Source organism: Lampris incognitus, chromosome 5, assembly GCF_029633865.1.
Source record: "Lampris incognitus isolate fLamInc1 chromosome 5, fLamInc1.hap2, whole genome shotgun sequence".
Classification (NCBI taxonomy): Eukaryota; Metazoa; Chordata; class Actinopteri; order Lampriformes; family Lampridae; genus Lampris; species Lampris incognitus.
Genome location: NC_079215.1, coordinates 49384656 through 49400790, shown reverse-complemented (window position 1 = coordinate 49400790; position 16135 = coordinate 49384656). Strand labels below are relative to the sequence as shown.

Genomic DNA, 16135 nt, shown 5'->3' with positions numbered 1-16135 from the left:
GGTTGTGTGTGTTTGTGTGTGCTAGCTTGTTTACGTACCCCCCACCTGGATGGGAATTCCCAGATGAGCTTTGCCTGTGGCAGGTGGGATTCTTTGGCGAGACGGACACATGCTGCACCAAAAGCACACATCCTATGCTCGTCCTTAGCCCTCTCCCAACCTGAGTCTCTTGTTCTATGCTCTCTCTCTCTCTCTCTCCCTCTCTCCTTTCTGTCTTAAGCCCTTTGCTCTCTCCCCCTGAGTGTAAAATTGTGCTAGCCAGCATTAAAAAATCAATTCAATGAAAGCCCAATCAGCCGATAATTACAAAAGCTTTGGGACTAGACATTTTTCGCTTGGTTTTTGTAATTTGATTGGGTAGAGGGTCCAGATTTGCATGCTATTTTACACCTCTATTTGCCAAACTCATTAGGAGGTGTACAGAACTGTGCGCCATGTGCTTTTGAAAGAGGGAGAGAGGCAAAGAGCACAGAGAGGGAGAGAGCGAGAGAGAGGTAGAAGAGTGGAGACTAGGCTCCAGTGTGCTATGCGCTAAGGCGTGCAGCAGGCTTTTCCGTGGTTTTGATGAGCAGCCTCTTAATTACATTTACGGCTAAGTGGAGCGGGAGCAGGAGAGCACAGACTGGGGTGGGAGTGGGAGTAGGCCAGGGCAAAAACCCAACTACAGTGCCTCAGTCTTTGGCTTCTCAATTTTCACCCAGATACAACCCCTAGCGCCCCCCCCCCCCCGCCCACCTTCCGACAACCGCCTCGTTTAGCGTCAGCTGAATTCTTATCGCTTTTTCTTTTCTCCTCCCTTTCTCTCACCTCTCCTTTTCCCATCCTCTCAATACCTGCTGTTCTCACTCAGTCGTCCTATTCCTCTCCTCCTTCCCCCTTCACGCATTTCTTTTTCCCCTCCTTCCCACAGCCCCTCCTGCTGTACACGTTTTCAATTAGACAGAGGGGAGTGTGGGATGGTGGCGCAGCTAGGGAGTGAGAGCGAAGGTTTTACACCTCTGATCCGCAGACGTTAAGCATCTTAATGAGAGATTTGAGGCCGGGGGGAAGGATGGAGCGAAGAGGGGGATGGAGGCAAGGGAAGCACCTGAACACCTGCAGGGGCGGGGAGCCACGATAAGCATGTGTGTGTGTGTGTGTGTGTGTGTGTGTGCGCGCGCACTTGTGTTTGTATGTTTTGTGTGAATTATTGTTTGTGTAAGTATGCATTAGTGATTGTATGAGGGTATGTGAGATATACATACATGTGTGTGGGCATATAGAGGTGTGTGTCTATATATATATATATATATATATATGCACACACACACACACACACACACACACACTGATGAGCCAAAACATTATGACCACTCACAGGTGAACCGAATAACGATCATCTCCAAAAAAGGGCACATGACAATGTCTGGGTAGATTAGATGGTACGTGAACAATCAGTTGTCGTAGTCAAAGTGTTGGATGCAGGAGAAATGGGAAGGAGTTAAGACCTGAGCAACTTTGACAGGGGCTGAATTTTTATGGTCAGACGACTGGGTCAGAGCATCTCTGAAAGGGCAAGGCTTGTGGGATGCTCCCAGTCAGTGGTAAGTACCTGCCGACAGTGGTCCGAGGAGGGACAAACTGGATAAGCCAAAAAATGGCAACAGGGTGTTGGACGCCCAAGGCTCATTGATGCGCAAAGGCAACAAAGGCTATCCTGTCTGGTCCAAACCTACAGAAGGTCTACTGTGGCATAAGTTACAGAACATTTTAATGATGGTTACGGGAGGAATGTGTCACAACACACAGTAAGTGCATTACTTATGGGGCTGCGTAGCCGCATACCAGTCAGTGTGCCCATGATGACCCCCGCCCACCTCCGAAAGCGCCTACAATGGACACATGAGCGTCGGAACTGGACCTTGGAGCAGTGGAAGAAGGTCACCTGGTCTGATGAGTCCCATTTTCTTTTAGATGATGTGGATGGCCGTGTATGTGTGCACCGTTTACCTGAGGAAGTGATGGCACCAGGATGCGCTATGGGAAGACGAAACACCAGTGGAGGGAGTTTGATGCTCTGGGCAATATTCTGCTGGAAACCCTGGGTCTGGCCATTCATGTGGATGTCAGTTTGACACGTGCCACCTCCCTAAACATTATTGCAGACCAAGTACACCCCTTCATGGCAATGGTATTGCCTGATGGCAGTGGCCTCTTTCAGCAGGATAATGCACCCTGCCACACTGCACACACTGCTGGGGAATGGTTTGAGGAACATGTTCAAGGTGTCGCCCTGGCCTCCAAATTCTCTAGATCTCAATCCAATTGAGCACCTGCGGGATGTGCTGGACTGATAAGTCTGATCCACGGTGGCCCCAGCTCGCAACTTACAGGACTTGAAGGATCTGCTGCTAATGTTTTGATGCCAGATACCACAGGACACATTCAAGGGCCTTTTAGAGTCCATGCCTTGACGGGTTGGTACTGTTTTGACAGCACATGAAGGACCAACAGCATATTAGGCAGGTGGTCATAATGTTTTGTCTCATCAGTGTAGGAATGTATGTATGTATGTATGTATGTATGTATGTATGTATGTATGTATGTATGTATGTATGTATGTATGTATGTATGTATGTATGTATTTGTGTTTGCCAAAATGCAAACATTATATGAATGTTTGAGGCATTGCCAGTGTGAGTCTAGTGACATCTATTAGCAACCATGTCACAGGGAGCCCTAGCATGTCTTCAGAAAGATAAAACCAAGAAGCTTAAGTAAGCCAAGTGTAGTTTGATGTTTGGCACAAAATTTAAGGCCCAAATTGGATAATCCTTGACAATCCTATTATAGTCTCTCACCAGTGGAGTGGTGTCCCATAAGGAGGTCTTGATTGGAAGCACTGGCATCAATCTGATAATAACAACCACTAAACTGCTAAAATATTACAAAATTTACTTCATACACAGACTATAATCAGAACCTAGCTTTAGAGCATGCTCTTCTCCCCACAGTCATTCATACTTAATATATAGAGATGAAGGAACGAAAGAAAGAAATGAAGGAAATCCTACATATAAAAATGGCTGAGCTACATAGAGGCTGATAAACTGTTAATATGAAAAAAAAATGTAAACATATGAGTGTAATCAATGTTGTTCTAACCATGGTAAGGAAACTGCACGCCATCGTTTTCATGTTTTATCTTCCTCTCCTGCACACTCGCCAAATGGTGCTGCACTGAAAGTGGAGAAGGGTATTGTTAACAATGAGACAGAGAGAAAGGGCGAGAGAGAGGGAGAATGAAAGAGTTGAGGAGTGAGTTGGCATTAGTGTTTGATGGAGGTAGTGGATGAGTGGTAATTGACACAGCATCAATTTTACTGTTACTGTACGTTTGATCATAGGGTTACTGTGGGTAAAGGAAACATTAGCACATGTGTGTAGGGGAGTGAGTACTCTGGTGGACAGGAGAGGTCTTTTCCTGGAACAGGTTTGGGCAGAGGGTATCATTGGGAAATAGTGTGTGTGGTTGATTAAAGAGAGGGCGAAGGATGTTGAATACTGAACAGCTGAAGAAGAACGTCTTTTAAAAGAGGTAGATAAAACTGCCAAAATAATGGAAACACTGCCATCATATCCTCAATGTATCTTGGCATATCTGTTGCAAGGCTCTAGACCTGGCATTAGGCATTATTTTGAAGCTTAAAACACCCTAAGTGAGTCCTCGTGTCCCGTACCATTGGTACAGAAATACTTCTCCACAGGAATTGGGGTAATGACTCCACAGAACTTGGTCGTCATTGGCGTTCACAATATCCTATGTAGGCTTGAATGGACGTTAGTCTAAGCCACGGGAAACCAAGCTATACCTTAACAGAGCTGCCAAGACTCTTTTTCATATGATGTGAGTCCCATATTAATGAGAAACGTTTTCTTATTTGGCAGGTTACTGTATATAATCTAGGTGTCTCTATCACAAAAATATTACAGAAGAGCTTTTGGTCCATGGTTAGGTTTAAGAGTCCTTAAGAAACCAGTGATTGGGCTGATCTTGTAATATATGGGGTCATGGTAATTGCTCAAGGACAAAACTGATTAAAATATATGGTTTTAAAAAATATGAAAGATTAGAAATATGATTCATAATATAATTTGATATGTGGTTTTCAATGTTGAAACTGTTTGTTTTTTTTTTTGTTTTTTTTGTTTTGTTCTCTTGTAAAGATGAATTGTGTATTCAGCTACCAGATTGGCTCTGGCCTGGTCTAGGTACAGTCTGTAACTGGGACCTTATCCTCATCCCCTAAAATAAAAATCTTTGGGGATGAGGATCAGGATAAAAAAGGGATAAGACAAGCTCTTGGGGCGAGGGGGTATAAGGTTAGAGCTATCAAAGGAAGTGATGGAGAAAGAGCACCAGTGACTAGTTAGCTTGAAGCGTTAGGTTCAAAGGGGGGTGCAAGGTTAATATGTGGTGGGGAGCTAAGGCAGATTAAGGGCGGTGGTAGTTGGGGGATTGGGTGGGGTACCTGCATCCATGTCGTTGGGCCACCCACTGGACTGGGAGGAGCCGGCCGCAGGCGAGCGTCCAGGATAGAAAACGTCGTCTGTGGGGCTCTCCAGCTCGCTGTCATCTAATGACTTCCTCTTGGTGGAGCTGAGGGTGGAGGGGAGAATGATGGGTAGTTAGGGGGCAGTTTATGGAGAAAAAAGGCAGGGAAGAGGGAATGTTTCTTTTATTTTCGTTTTATGAAGTATGGCAGGAAATGCATTCATCAAAGACAACATTTCCATTTAAAGTTACCAAATGAGCAGCAGCACCACTGCCATGACTCTACTAGCTAGCTAGCTAGCAGTGTGCTGTACAAATCATGAAGCGCTAACATGAACCACAAGGAAGTCAAGACTACGCATGACAACAGAGGAGAAGGAGAGATTAGTCAGAAAGAGACAGTATAAAGAATGTATAAAGACTGATGGGGGATGTTTATGTATATATGTCTGTGTGTGCATCTGCTTGCGTAAGCTTGTGTTCGTATAGGTGTTTGTAACTACCTCCGTGGAAGGTTTGCGTACAACTCCACCTCAGACCTAAAGTGGCAGCAGGGGACAGAAAGAAGGAGAGAGGACGCAAGGAAAAGGAGAGAAAAAAGATGAAAAGAGGAGAGGGACAGGGGGAAAGCAGAGAGAGCCATCACACATTTATAAAGAACAGTGGGTGACGCAGAGTGAGACACACACAGAAAAGTAAAAGAGGTTCAGGACAGATTCTGAGATGAGGGCCAGAGAACTGAATGATACAGTAAGACATCTCAGTGTGTTGGCATACTTCTGTCTGTGGTATAACAAGCTTCTGTTTTTGGTTAAAAAGAAAACACACACACACACACACACACACACACACACCATTAGCATTCCAAGTTTTCCACCTTGCACCCATGCCACTTACACATGGAATTGTTTCGAGAATTCTGCAATACTGTGACTACAAATGGTTACTATTATACAAGTGTTACAAGGCATGAAACTTGTGATGTGGTTGTAGTTGAGGTCGCTCAATCATGACTGAATATGCCATATGTACCCGGAACCAAGTGCTGCCTTAAATGCCTCCATGTACCCCAGATGGCATTGGTGCCATCTGGGCAGAACTAATTGCTGAATGCTGAACCTACCTGGTGGAGGGAGGAGAGGTGAGGGAGCGTCGCCCCAGGGCAACCTGGTTGATGTTGTAGTAGCCAGGACTGCTGTCCAGGTCAGCCAATGAGAAGTTAGGACCTGACGCTGTGGCTACCGGAGCTGATTGTGGGGAGGTGATCAATATACTTCAATTATACCTCTACTAATAACAATAATAGAACACAGACAGACAGACAGACAGACAGACAGACAGACAGACAGACAGACAGACAGACAGACAGACAGACAGACAGACAGACAGACAGACAGACATAGATAGAGATAGATAGATAGAGACAGACAGACAGACAGACAGACAGACAGACAGATAGATAGATAGATAGATAGATAGATAGATAGATAGATAGATAGACAGATAGATAGATAGATAGATAGATAGATAGATAGATAGATAGATAGATAGATAGATAGATAGATAGATAGATAGATAGATAGATAGATAGATAGATAGATAGATAGATAGATAGATAGATAGATAGATGTTTTTCACAGCCAAAAAAAATACATAGCCATAAGGGTGGGGGTGGACATCTGAGCCCCGGTTAGGGTAAGGACCAAGTGGGTGTATGTGGGCATTTAAAGACATGCTGAAATGAAAAATGTCTGTTTCATCCATTTTGCCAATTATCCATGCTGTAATGTAGCTACATCTAACAGTGTATGCCAAATACAGTCTTTTTTTTCCCATATCAACCTGCATTTTTTTCTCCTCCCTGGAAAAGATTTTCTTTTTGTGTTGCTTGGGTCATCTCATACCCATGGGCATACATCAAAATTCAAACCAATAACATTAATCAGAGCTATCTGTGCAACCCTCACGCCCACATACCCTTATCAAATAAACACTGCATCATCACTCCCACCCACTTTTCAAAACTGTCGTCAGGTAGCTATCAATCAAACGTGGCAAGAAAAATAAAGGTCTGGCGTTGCGTTTTTGTTTTCTCCCTGAAAATCCATTCCCTTTTGCAAGAATACCCTCTTTTCAGACAACCATGTCTGATTTTAACCATTTCACTGAAGCAAGGATTCTTGACTATTGGTTAGACCTCACTCTATTGTTCGGCTGTTCATATTTCAGAGTACTGGAGAAAAATGCTGTAAAATGGCCATTTCAGCTTGTTGTGCACTGAGCTAATAAGCTTCTGCTGATGGATGGTGCGAAAATTGTTTGTAATATTTTGCTATTTCTGTACAGCTGTATGAAACCATGCATAAACTAGTTTTTCACCCTAATTTGTAAAAAAAAAAATGTGTAATTTACTACCCTGGTTGCTACTCACTCTGTGAAACTCTCACCAGCTCTGCCACATTCCACACCCCTGAGGTGACAAAGCAGTCCTGGAAACTCAGGTGCCCTGTGTAATGGAGAAACAATGCTGTGATCAGGACTTACACACACACAAACACACACACACACACAAACATTGTACTTTTTCAGCCCCGGTTGTGAATAAGAATCGCCCACAAGCGCCTGTGATCGGTCATCATAGGTACGTTTAGTCGTGTCCCCCCGAGGGTAGACGTTTCAGATGGAACGCATGTCTCTATACAGACGCCAAAGTATACTGATGCTTTTCCAGTAGCACCAATATATGACGCCATGAGATGAGAATGTGTTGTGATGTCAAACAAAATGCTCTAACCGACTGACCAATCCCAGCCGTCGTAGGCGTGTCTTGCACAGGCTGAAAAAGATCACACACATATGCACACATGCACACTCTACATATCTCTCCGCCCATAAGTTGTTTAGCACAGGCAGCACATGTGCTCATGTACTGTAGGCATCGGACACAAATCTGTGCGCATGCACACACACACACACACACACACACACACACACACACACACACACACACACACACACACACACACACACACACACACACACACACACACACACACATTAAAAGCTGGGAATAATGGGAGTGAAAGCAGGACAGATTTATCAGAGATGCAGGGGATTTGTAAAGTCTATAAACGTGGGGGGAGATCATCACCTCCCTTTGAGAGGGGACCATCTGTAACTATGTTTGTGGATCAACATCTGTGTGAGTGTGTTTGCTAATTGGAACCATAATTGGAATATGGTAAGAATGATAAGCATAATGGAATCAAGTGCAGAATGCTGATTCGATGGGGCTTGGACACTGGTATATTTTGAGTGCATGCCACGCGTGTACATATGTGCACCTACCATTGGGCGGCGGTTTGATGTCTGTGTCTCCCTGTTGGCTGGAGCTGTCTGATTGTCCAGATTCTACAAAAGAAACGGCGATAGGAAGGGGAGGGAGAGAAATGAGGATGGTTAGGGCTGTGTGTGTGGAAAAGAAGTTACAAAAAAAGCATACGGTTGAGAATATACATCTTTTTATCGGTCAACGGTAACAGTGATGAATATGATGATACCTGAGACAGGGAAGAAATGATGTACGGGACCTATGTATTGTGGTTGTGTAAGTAGCTTGGGTGTGTGTGAGCATGTGTTTGTATAAGCGCACATTTTTGTGTGATTTTCTCATATCAGAGTGTTTCTCTCCCTTCTCCCTCTGTCCCTCCTGACTTAAGGTGCAGTGATTTACAGTGTGCTGCTATGCCATCCAATATCTAACCGCGCAATCATATCCCGCTCCCTAATCCTATTTAATACCTTCTTGCTGGTAGGGATTTAGTCTGCATAAACAGAGCACCTTACACACACGTATGCTCTCTCTCTCTCTGTCACACACACACACACACACACACACACACACACACACACACACACACACACACGCACACACACACACACACACACTTTTGAGACTTTGGTTGGCCATGCTAGGCCCCTGAATCCCTCAAACCGGTGTAGGATTCAAGACAGAGTGTGCTAAAGTAGTGTTAAAACCTGTTGCCCTTGGGATCAGCTGAGAACAGAGCACCACACACATCAGTTGTAGCTACTCCATGAATGTAGCTCCACTGAAATAACGCAGATGCATCCATGTGCAGTATAGGCTACAAGCCTGGAGTAGAGGCTGAAGAAACCGGGCAGTTCCAAGTTTTTCCTGATTTCTTCTGACGCCGCATTCATCCAAGTTGGTGAACGTGGACATGTGTGTGTGAGAAAAAGCCATCTGAGGTGCAGGGGTAGGGGTGGGCTTGGACAGTGGCTAATGTTGTTGGCCCTCCATCCATGCCAACCAAGGCTTTAGCGAGCTAGCTAGTTTGCTAGCTAGCTAGCTCAGGGAGGTGTTTATCTGCAGGCTGTAGGTGATAATAGAGCACACAGTCTCCTGCCAGCAGCGCTTGCCTTGCAGCCACACTAAGCCACAGATTACTGAACAGAAACAATAACAGATCTGTCTTGCTGCCTACGAAACACCATTTATCTGCACGGAGAGAAGCAAGACAGACTTTGGGAGAGAGAGTGAAAGAAAGACCGAGCATGTAAAGGAAAGAGAGCTCCTTTTCCCCTTTCTTTTCATTCAAAATCTCACGCTCTCCTCTGTCTCTAACTGGCTGGGTGCAATCCTGGCAGCCATTTTAAAGCTTGGCAGCCATCTTAGCATTGGCGGTAGCACCACATTCCTGCTAGCTGACGGCACTCACTCCAAACATGCGGGCCTGCACCCTGCTGTGTATGCGCCCAGACACATTCAAACACACACACGTATGTGAGCAAGCACTGAAATACACACACTGAGAGTAAACATATATGTTAGCCAATGAAAGCTGTTGAGAAAACAACCCTACTTGACTGGACTTATTTCCGTTATGTAGCTTTTCACTTCTTGGTTCTGTGATACTTACTCTAGTTCTCATACCATTCATACAGTACTAGAAAATAGCCTACATCCTTCCAAGAGATTATAGTACACTTGCACCACCTCAGATTATCTGATAGCACGTTATACAGTAGGCTATGCTCTGCCACATGATTGCACAGAGTTCAGGTTATAATACATTAAAAGAACGGATAGAGCATAAGGGGACCAATGCCAAAATGTTAACACTATCTCGCAACAGACTAAATTCTCACAGATTAACACATCAAAATTTAAAATGAAGGGACCACAGTATAGGATGAAAACATATTGCCCTGACTGACTCTATCATTTTACCTTCTCAATCCAATTCAGGGTCACGGGCGGCCGGAGCCTATCCCAGCAGGCATTGTATGGGAGACAGGGAATCATTATGGAAAAGTCACCAGTATAGCCCACACACACTGGCTTTCACACCCCCGTACGGACAATTTGGAGTGTCCACTTCACTCGTATCTGCATTTCTTTGTACCACGGGGGGAAGCAGGAGATTCCACATAACACCTAGAAAACATGCAAACTATCCCACTCTGGTCACTCTTGCTGTGAGGCACCACTAACCACTAAACCACCATGCCATCTGTTTTGCTCCAGGGCTTCTTGAAACCTTTAAACAAGACAGTATTGTTCGCTGACTAAGAAACCTTTTATTTTTCAAACGCTACACAATAATAATCAGGTAGCCTTACAACTGCTTCGTGCAGTGGATAAGTAATATTTTGGAATGAACCATGATCTTGTTACTAAGTGACAGTCTGTAACCTGTAATTCAACTCACTATTGTTGTAGAGGTGTGAAACACCAAGTGTGAAACCTGAGGCTCATGGTTGATAAGAGGCTGGCAGGCAGACGTGTGTGCCACATGGCAAGACCTCTGATAACCCTCAGGACTACAGAGGCCATTATACCAGCTCTCGGAACAGGGAAGGCTAAAATATTTATACATCATTCTTTTACAAGTCTATTACGTGATTTGATTTTTAATTGGATCTCTTTTACCCTTAACATACACACACACACACACACACAACATCATGTATCATGTATTTGTAACAAAATGTTACAAATACATGATACATGAGAATGGTATTAAAGAGAAATGTATGACTTAAATTTTATCTCTTTTCTTAATGTGACTGTCATTCTGGTCAAGTTAAACACTGGTACAATGTATAATGGAAAACTGTATGGGTGTCAATAGGAAAACAAACTAGGTTATTTTACCTCATGAAAAGTTGCCAGCGTATGTGAAGAGCAACCCTAAATGAGGGTGACAATAGGAGAGCAGCAAAAATTGCACGAGGCCTTATTCAGCCAGTTGGCAAGGGCCAGGGTAAGTCAGCTGTAGCCAGTCAAAAGCAACATGAATGTTTCCTTTACAGCATTGGTTCTAGTTCTGAGCTCAGCCTCTTCTGACATGCAAAACATCAGCTAGCTAACACAGCCGTAATGACACCATGCAATATCACTTGTACTGAATCATTGCCACTATCGAGGATCACAGTACAGTGCAGTGGGGTGGAGAGGAGCCGAGGGGAGGGGCAAGGAAAGTAAGAGAGAGGAGCTCTGGATGCTGGTTATCACCACTTTGCCAGCTGCAAACCGAAACTGCAGCAGAGCACCCCCCAACCCTTTCTACTACTCACCCCCAGCCTCCCAACCACACATCCAGCCCCTTATCTCCTCTCTGCAGCCCCCCAAAGCTCTCCCCGCAGTAGCCGCAATCATGGCCCTGCAGCCCCCCTCTACACCCCTCTGTTTGTCTCCACCTCCGACACCAGCACGTCGACAGTAGCCCCAAACCCTTCAGTGCACCCCACAGCTTCCCCCCTTTAACCCAACGAAACCTACTAAGACCCGCTACGGATCGATGACGCAAGCAATGTGCTCCTAACTCACGCAAATAAACAGAAGTACACATGCAAACATAGATGCATGCAAGCATTTACACAAAGCACTAATACATACACACACACACACAACTACTGCAGATGAGAAACCCCCCAAAAATTAACCTCATTTACCCACCCAAAATCCCACTGATGTCCCGTAATAGTGCGTAACCAACCAGACACTGGGGGTGTGTGGGCCTTAACACATTTAACATTGCTGGACCCACTCCCCTGAAACCCAGCAAAAATCATGGCCCTGATACCTGGTGTGCCCCCTCCTTAAGCCTGGTACACACTATATGACAAGATTTCTAGTCAGAGAACATGTAACACTTAAGGACTGCAACTCGCTGGTCTTTCTGTCCTACAGTATGTCACATTTAAGCAAAGGTGGGTAGTAACGCATTACATTTACTCTGTTACATGTACTTTGAGTATTTTTTCAATATATTGTACTTCTAAGAGTAGTTCGCAGAATACAGTTTACTCTTACTTGAGTACATGTACTTCTACTCTGTTACATTGGGCTACACACTTCTCGCTACTTCGGCATCAGGTGCCAATACTGACATAACTCACTCATCGGATATCAAACTGACATTACCGATCCACAACATACTGAGCCAGATTCCAGTCTGATGTTTTTATAAATTATAAATATGTATCTAATAAAGCAATTTTAAATCCATAGACAAAATGGTATATGCAAGTTCAGATGGTATTAAGTGTTTTGAGTGCGGCAGCGTGGGACACAAGTGCTTCGCTTACCCGCATAGAGATCAGCAAGTGGACGATGAAGAAACCGCTGACCAGTTAGCTGAAGAGGGGGGAGTAGAGAGGAGGCTGGGGGAGGTAACGAGGCTGATGGCCGCAGGGAAACAAGTGAAACCCCACAAAATCGAAACCTGGAATCTCATAAACTCCATAGCAATTCGGAGAAAGATAAAATGGCCGTTGATGATGTACTAACTGTATCAGAGGGACCCAGAGTGCGTGGAGTTAGTGGTGCTGCTGCGCGATCGTAACCTCCCCTGACAGCTGCTGCAGCCGAGCCTGGGCAGGAGGCGCAAGGTAACAGGGAGGAGGCGACAGCAGACATGCCTGTCACTGAGATCCAGGGGGAGGAGAATGATGATGCTATCATTCTCATTCTCCTGGCTCTTGGTGACAACAAGCAACAGGACAGGACAAGTGAAGACCCACCTTTACAATCTTCCATCACTTCATCCAGGTTATTGTCCCAATTTGATTTGATACTTGGAGAATAAAAAAATCAAACAGGAGACAGTAACACATGGGTAAATGTTTCAGGCAACAGGGTCAGTGCTGCCAGGCTAGACAGGGTGTCTATCACCAGATACCTTAACACCAGGTCAGTCAGGGGCAACACATTTTCAGCTGGTTTTACAGATCACCACTTGGTCAGTGTTGTTTTATGTCTTCCACCAACAAAAAATATAAATCTTTCAGGCAGCAACAACAATGTCCCCCATTCTGTGATCGTACCTTTTATAAAGTTACAGAACAGCGAGGCGGAATAACGGCACAATATTCCCACCTCGAACAGGCAGGGGCTGGTTAGAAAATGGTGCCCCATCCAACACGTTAGTATTGGGAACCCCAATGAGGAAAGGATTAAACAAGTTGGAATATTAAGCTCTCAAAAAGAAATATAATTGCCCCACTAACATTACATGCACATACCCTATTAACTCTAAATGCAAAGTTACTGAGAAAATTACTGGATGTCTTACATTGTGAACCTGTTCGACTACTCTTTCTCTCTTTTTGAAGGACTCATTTGTTAACTAATTTGCACTTTCACACCGATGTAATAAATTGCATCTAATAAAGTTACTCGCTACTTGAGTAGTTTTTTACGATACTTTTTTTTACTATTAATCAAATAGTTATTATTATGAGTACTTTCATATACTTTTACATGCTATTTTCATACTTTTTTAAAAAGTAACTATATTTTTACTTGAGTACCATTTTTGTTTACTATACCCACAACTGCATTTAAGGACTGGAAATTGCTGGGGGTGACAGATTACAAGACTCCCTTAGACCCAATGAACCCAAGCCTCATAATGTACATCGAGAAATACCATGAGGTTGCCTATTTCAGGTAGCCAATCAATATACAGTACACCGGGATACGAAAAGAACACCACACAAAAGTGCAAAACAAAACAACAATGGAGAACAAGCGAGTACTTGTTTGGTCGGCTTGTTTGAGCTGACCAAAAAACAAGAGGATCTGTTATTACTATGCAATGTTTTTCTTTAGAGCAAAGGACTTAAAACTTTAACCAGGTATTTCCCTGATGCCTGACAGCTCAGTGGCTGTTGCCACAGACATGAGAGTCTGCCCCTGAGATCGGCAGGAAAATCAAACAGATTTGATTTTGTCTTAAGAGTCTGAGAAGCTGTTAAGAGCGCTAAAACTGAGTTACATGGGCGTCCGGGTAGCATAGCGGTCTATTCCATTGCCTACCAACATGGGGATCACCAGTTCAAATTCCCGTGTTGCTTTCGGCTTGGTTGGGCATCCCTACAGACAAAATTGGCCATGTCTGCGGGTGGGAAGCCGGATGTGGTTATGTGTCCTGGTCGCTGCACTAGCGCCTCCTCTAGTCGGTCAGGGCGCCTGTTCGGGGGGTGGGGGACTGGGGGAGAATAGCGCGATCCTCCCACACACTACGTCCCCCTGGTGAAACTTCTCACTGTCAGGTGAAAAGAAGCGGCTGGCGACTCCACATGTATCGGAGGAGATGTGGCAGTCTGCAGCCCTCCCTGGATCGGCAGAGGGGGTGGAGCAGCGACTGGGACGGCTCAGAGAACGAGGTGATTGGCCAGGTACAATTGGGGAGAAAAAAAGGGGGGGGGAACTGAGTCACATGACTGTCACAGGAGTGTACCATGACTGTCCTGACAACTCTTAAGATTATGCAAATGAAGGCTAGGACTGAAAGACTTAAGGAAAGTCGCCTAGTGTGAACCCAGCTTTGCACTATGTCTCTTTCCCTTCATTATCCACTTATCTATCCACCCATCCCTCTATCTATCCATCCAGCTATCTGTGTATCTATCCAACTATCTGTGTATCCATCCATCCATCTGTCCATCCATCCAAACACTCCCCCTTGTTGGCTGTGAAAAAGTCCTGACTCATTGACCTGCAGGCCCATGTTGTCAGCTGTCTGGTCACTGGTCAGGGGGTCAGACAGTTGCCATACTGGCACTCTGCATGGCCAGTGGGGCAGAGCAAGGAACAGAAAACCCTGACAAAAACAGCCTGGATTAAAAACTAATTTAAACACTCCAACTAGAGCTGTTTTCACTACAGTATGTGGCCAGACAAACAAAAATGAACCTAAAATAATTACTGACACATTCCCCTTCAGACACTTACAAATACAGAATTGTAAAATAAACGAATGAATTGTAAAATGTGACAACATCATAATTTGGGGGTGGGGGGGGTGGCTACCAGAGCTGGACATCATTGGTTGACAGCTGAGTTAACATGGTGTGCTTGCTTTAGTGTGTGTGGGTGTGCGTGCGTGTGTGTCTGTGTGTGTACTGGCCATCGGGCATACCGGGACAAATCCCAGTGGGCCCTCAAAAAGTCCATAACAGGCTCTGTGTGCCTGTTATTTGGGGTGCGCATGAGAGCGCGCTGCATGCGTGCTCTGGGACTGGGCTCACTGGCCAATCACAACCAAGTTAATTAATGCAGGTTAACATTTTAGACGCAGAAGTACTGTACAGCAGTGAGATGGCCAACGAAAGCCATGACAAGAAAATGTCGAAAAGTAAAAGAGGGGCTGAAAATTTTGAAAAAAAAAACCCAAACAAAAACAAGGAAGTAGGCATTAAGAGGCACAGGCTTCTAAAAGTAAACAAACAAAAAAACACCCAGACCCATGGCACACATGTGCTGCACGTGCAGGTGGATCAAGGCAGTGTTTAATGAGAAAGGTGGGGGACTAGCAAGTAACGCGGGGACTAGCAAGTAAAGCTTATGTTCCAGGGATTTGTCATATCCTAATAGTGTCATGTGTAAAACTGGGCTAACTAGCTAGCTATGGCATGTCCTCACCTCTGTGTCCACACATCAGTTGCGAACGCATTCTACTAAACATCCATCTCAGGTCTTTCTTACGCATAGCTCACGGCGGCAGTTGTGCACGTGGCATGGGGGGGGGGGACTTACATACAGTTTGGACATCAGCATCCTCAAGTGGCCAACAACTGTATTTAAAAGGTCATGGAAATTTGAATCAGTTCATTTGGACACAACGTTTATTGGGAGCTATGTTTCATCACTCATCTAAGCGACCTCTTCAGTCTCAACTGACTGCAGGTATCCCCACCCTTATAAACAATACAACTGCATAATGACTGAAACCAATGATCGGTTTCATGTGCAAATTGCTGGGACAATTTACTAGAGTTACAATGGCCATATGTTCTATTCACAAAGGATTGGAGAACAGTTGCAATCACAGCATTGTAAGATGGCAATAGATGTACCCTTACCCCCCCCCCCCCGGTTCAGTGATGGTCATTCCTACTTCACATAGATGGCCTCTTTGACTCCCCGCTCAAACCAGCGTTCCTCTCTATCAAGGATGTGCACATCCTTGTCATTGAAAGAGTGGCTACTGGCCTGTAGATGGATGTAAACTGCGGAGTCCTGGCCTGACGCGTTAGCTCTCCTGTGTTGTGCCAATTCCCTGGTTT

At 44.8% G+C, this 16135-nt stretch overlaps 1 protein-coding gene across 5 annotated transcripts in view; it reads right to left on the bottom strand.

Moving 5' to 3' along the window:
• Window positions 1-16135, bottom strand: part of LOC130112475 (nuclear factor 1 X-type-like) — a 130608-nt gene that overhangs the window by 14445 nt on the left and 100028 nt on the right. For 2 of the 5 annotated variants that reach the window (XM_056279828.1, XM_056279829.1), the window contains exons 4-9: window positions 7883-7945; window positions 6966-7040; window positions 5658-5781; window positions 5038-5073; window positions 4512-4639; window positions 3145-3219 (exon numbers count right to left, since the gene is read on the bottom strand). In XM_056279828.1, coding sequence (XP_056135803.1) covers window positions 3145-3219; window positions 4512-4639; window positions 5038-5073; window positions 5658-5781; window positions 6966-7040; window positions 7883-7945 — 501 coding nt within the window. Of the gene's footprint in view, window positions 1-3144; window positions 3220-4511; window positions 4640-5037; window positions 5074-5657; window positions 5822-6965; window positions 7041-7882; window positions 7946-16135 lie in introns of those variants that run through there. The other 3 variants (XM_056279833.1, XM_056279830.1, XM_056279832.1) reach the window with 3 other exon arrangements.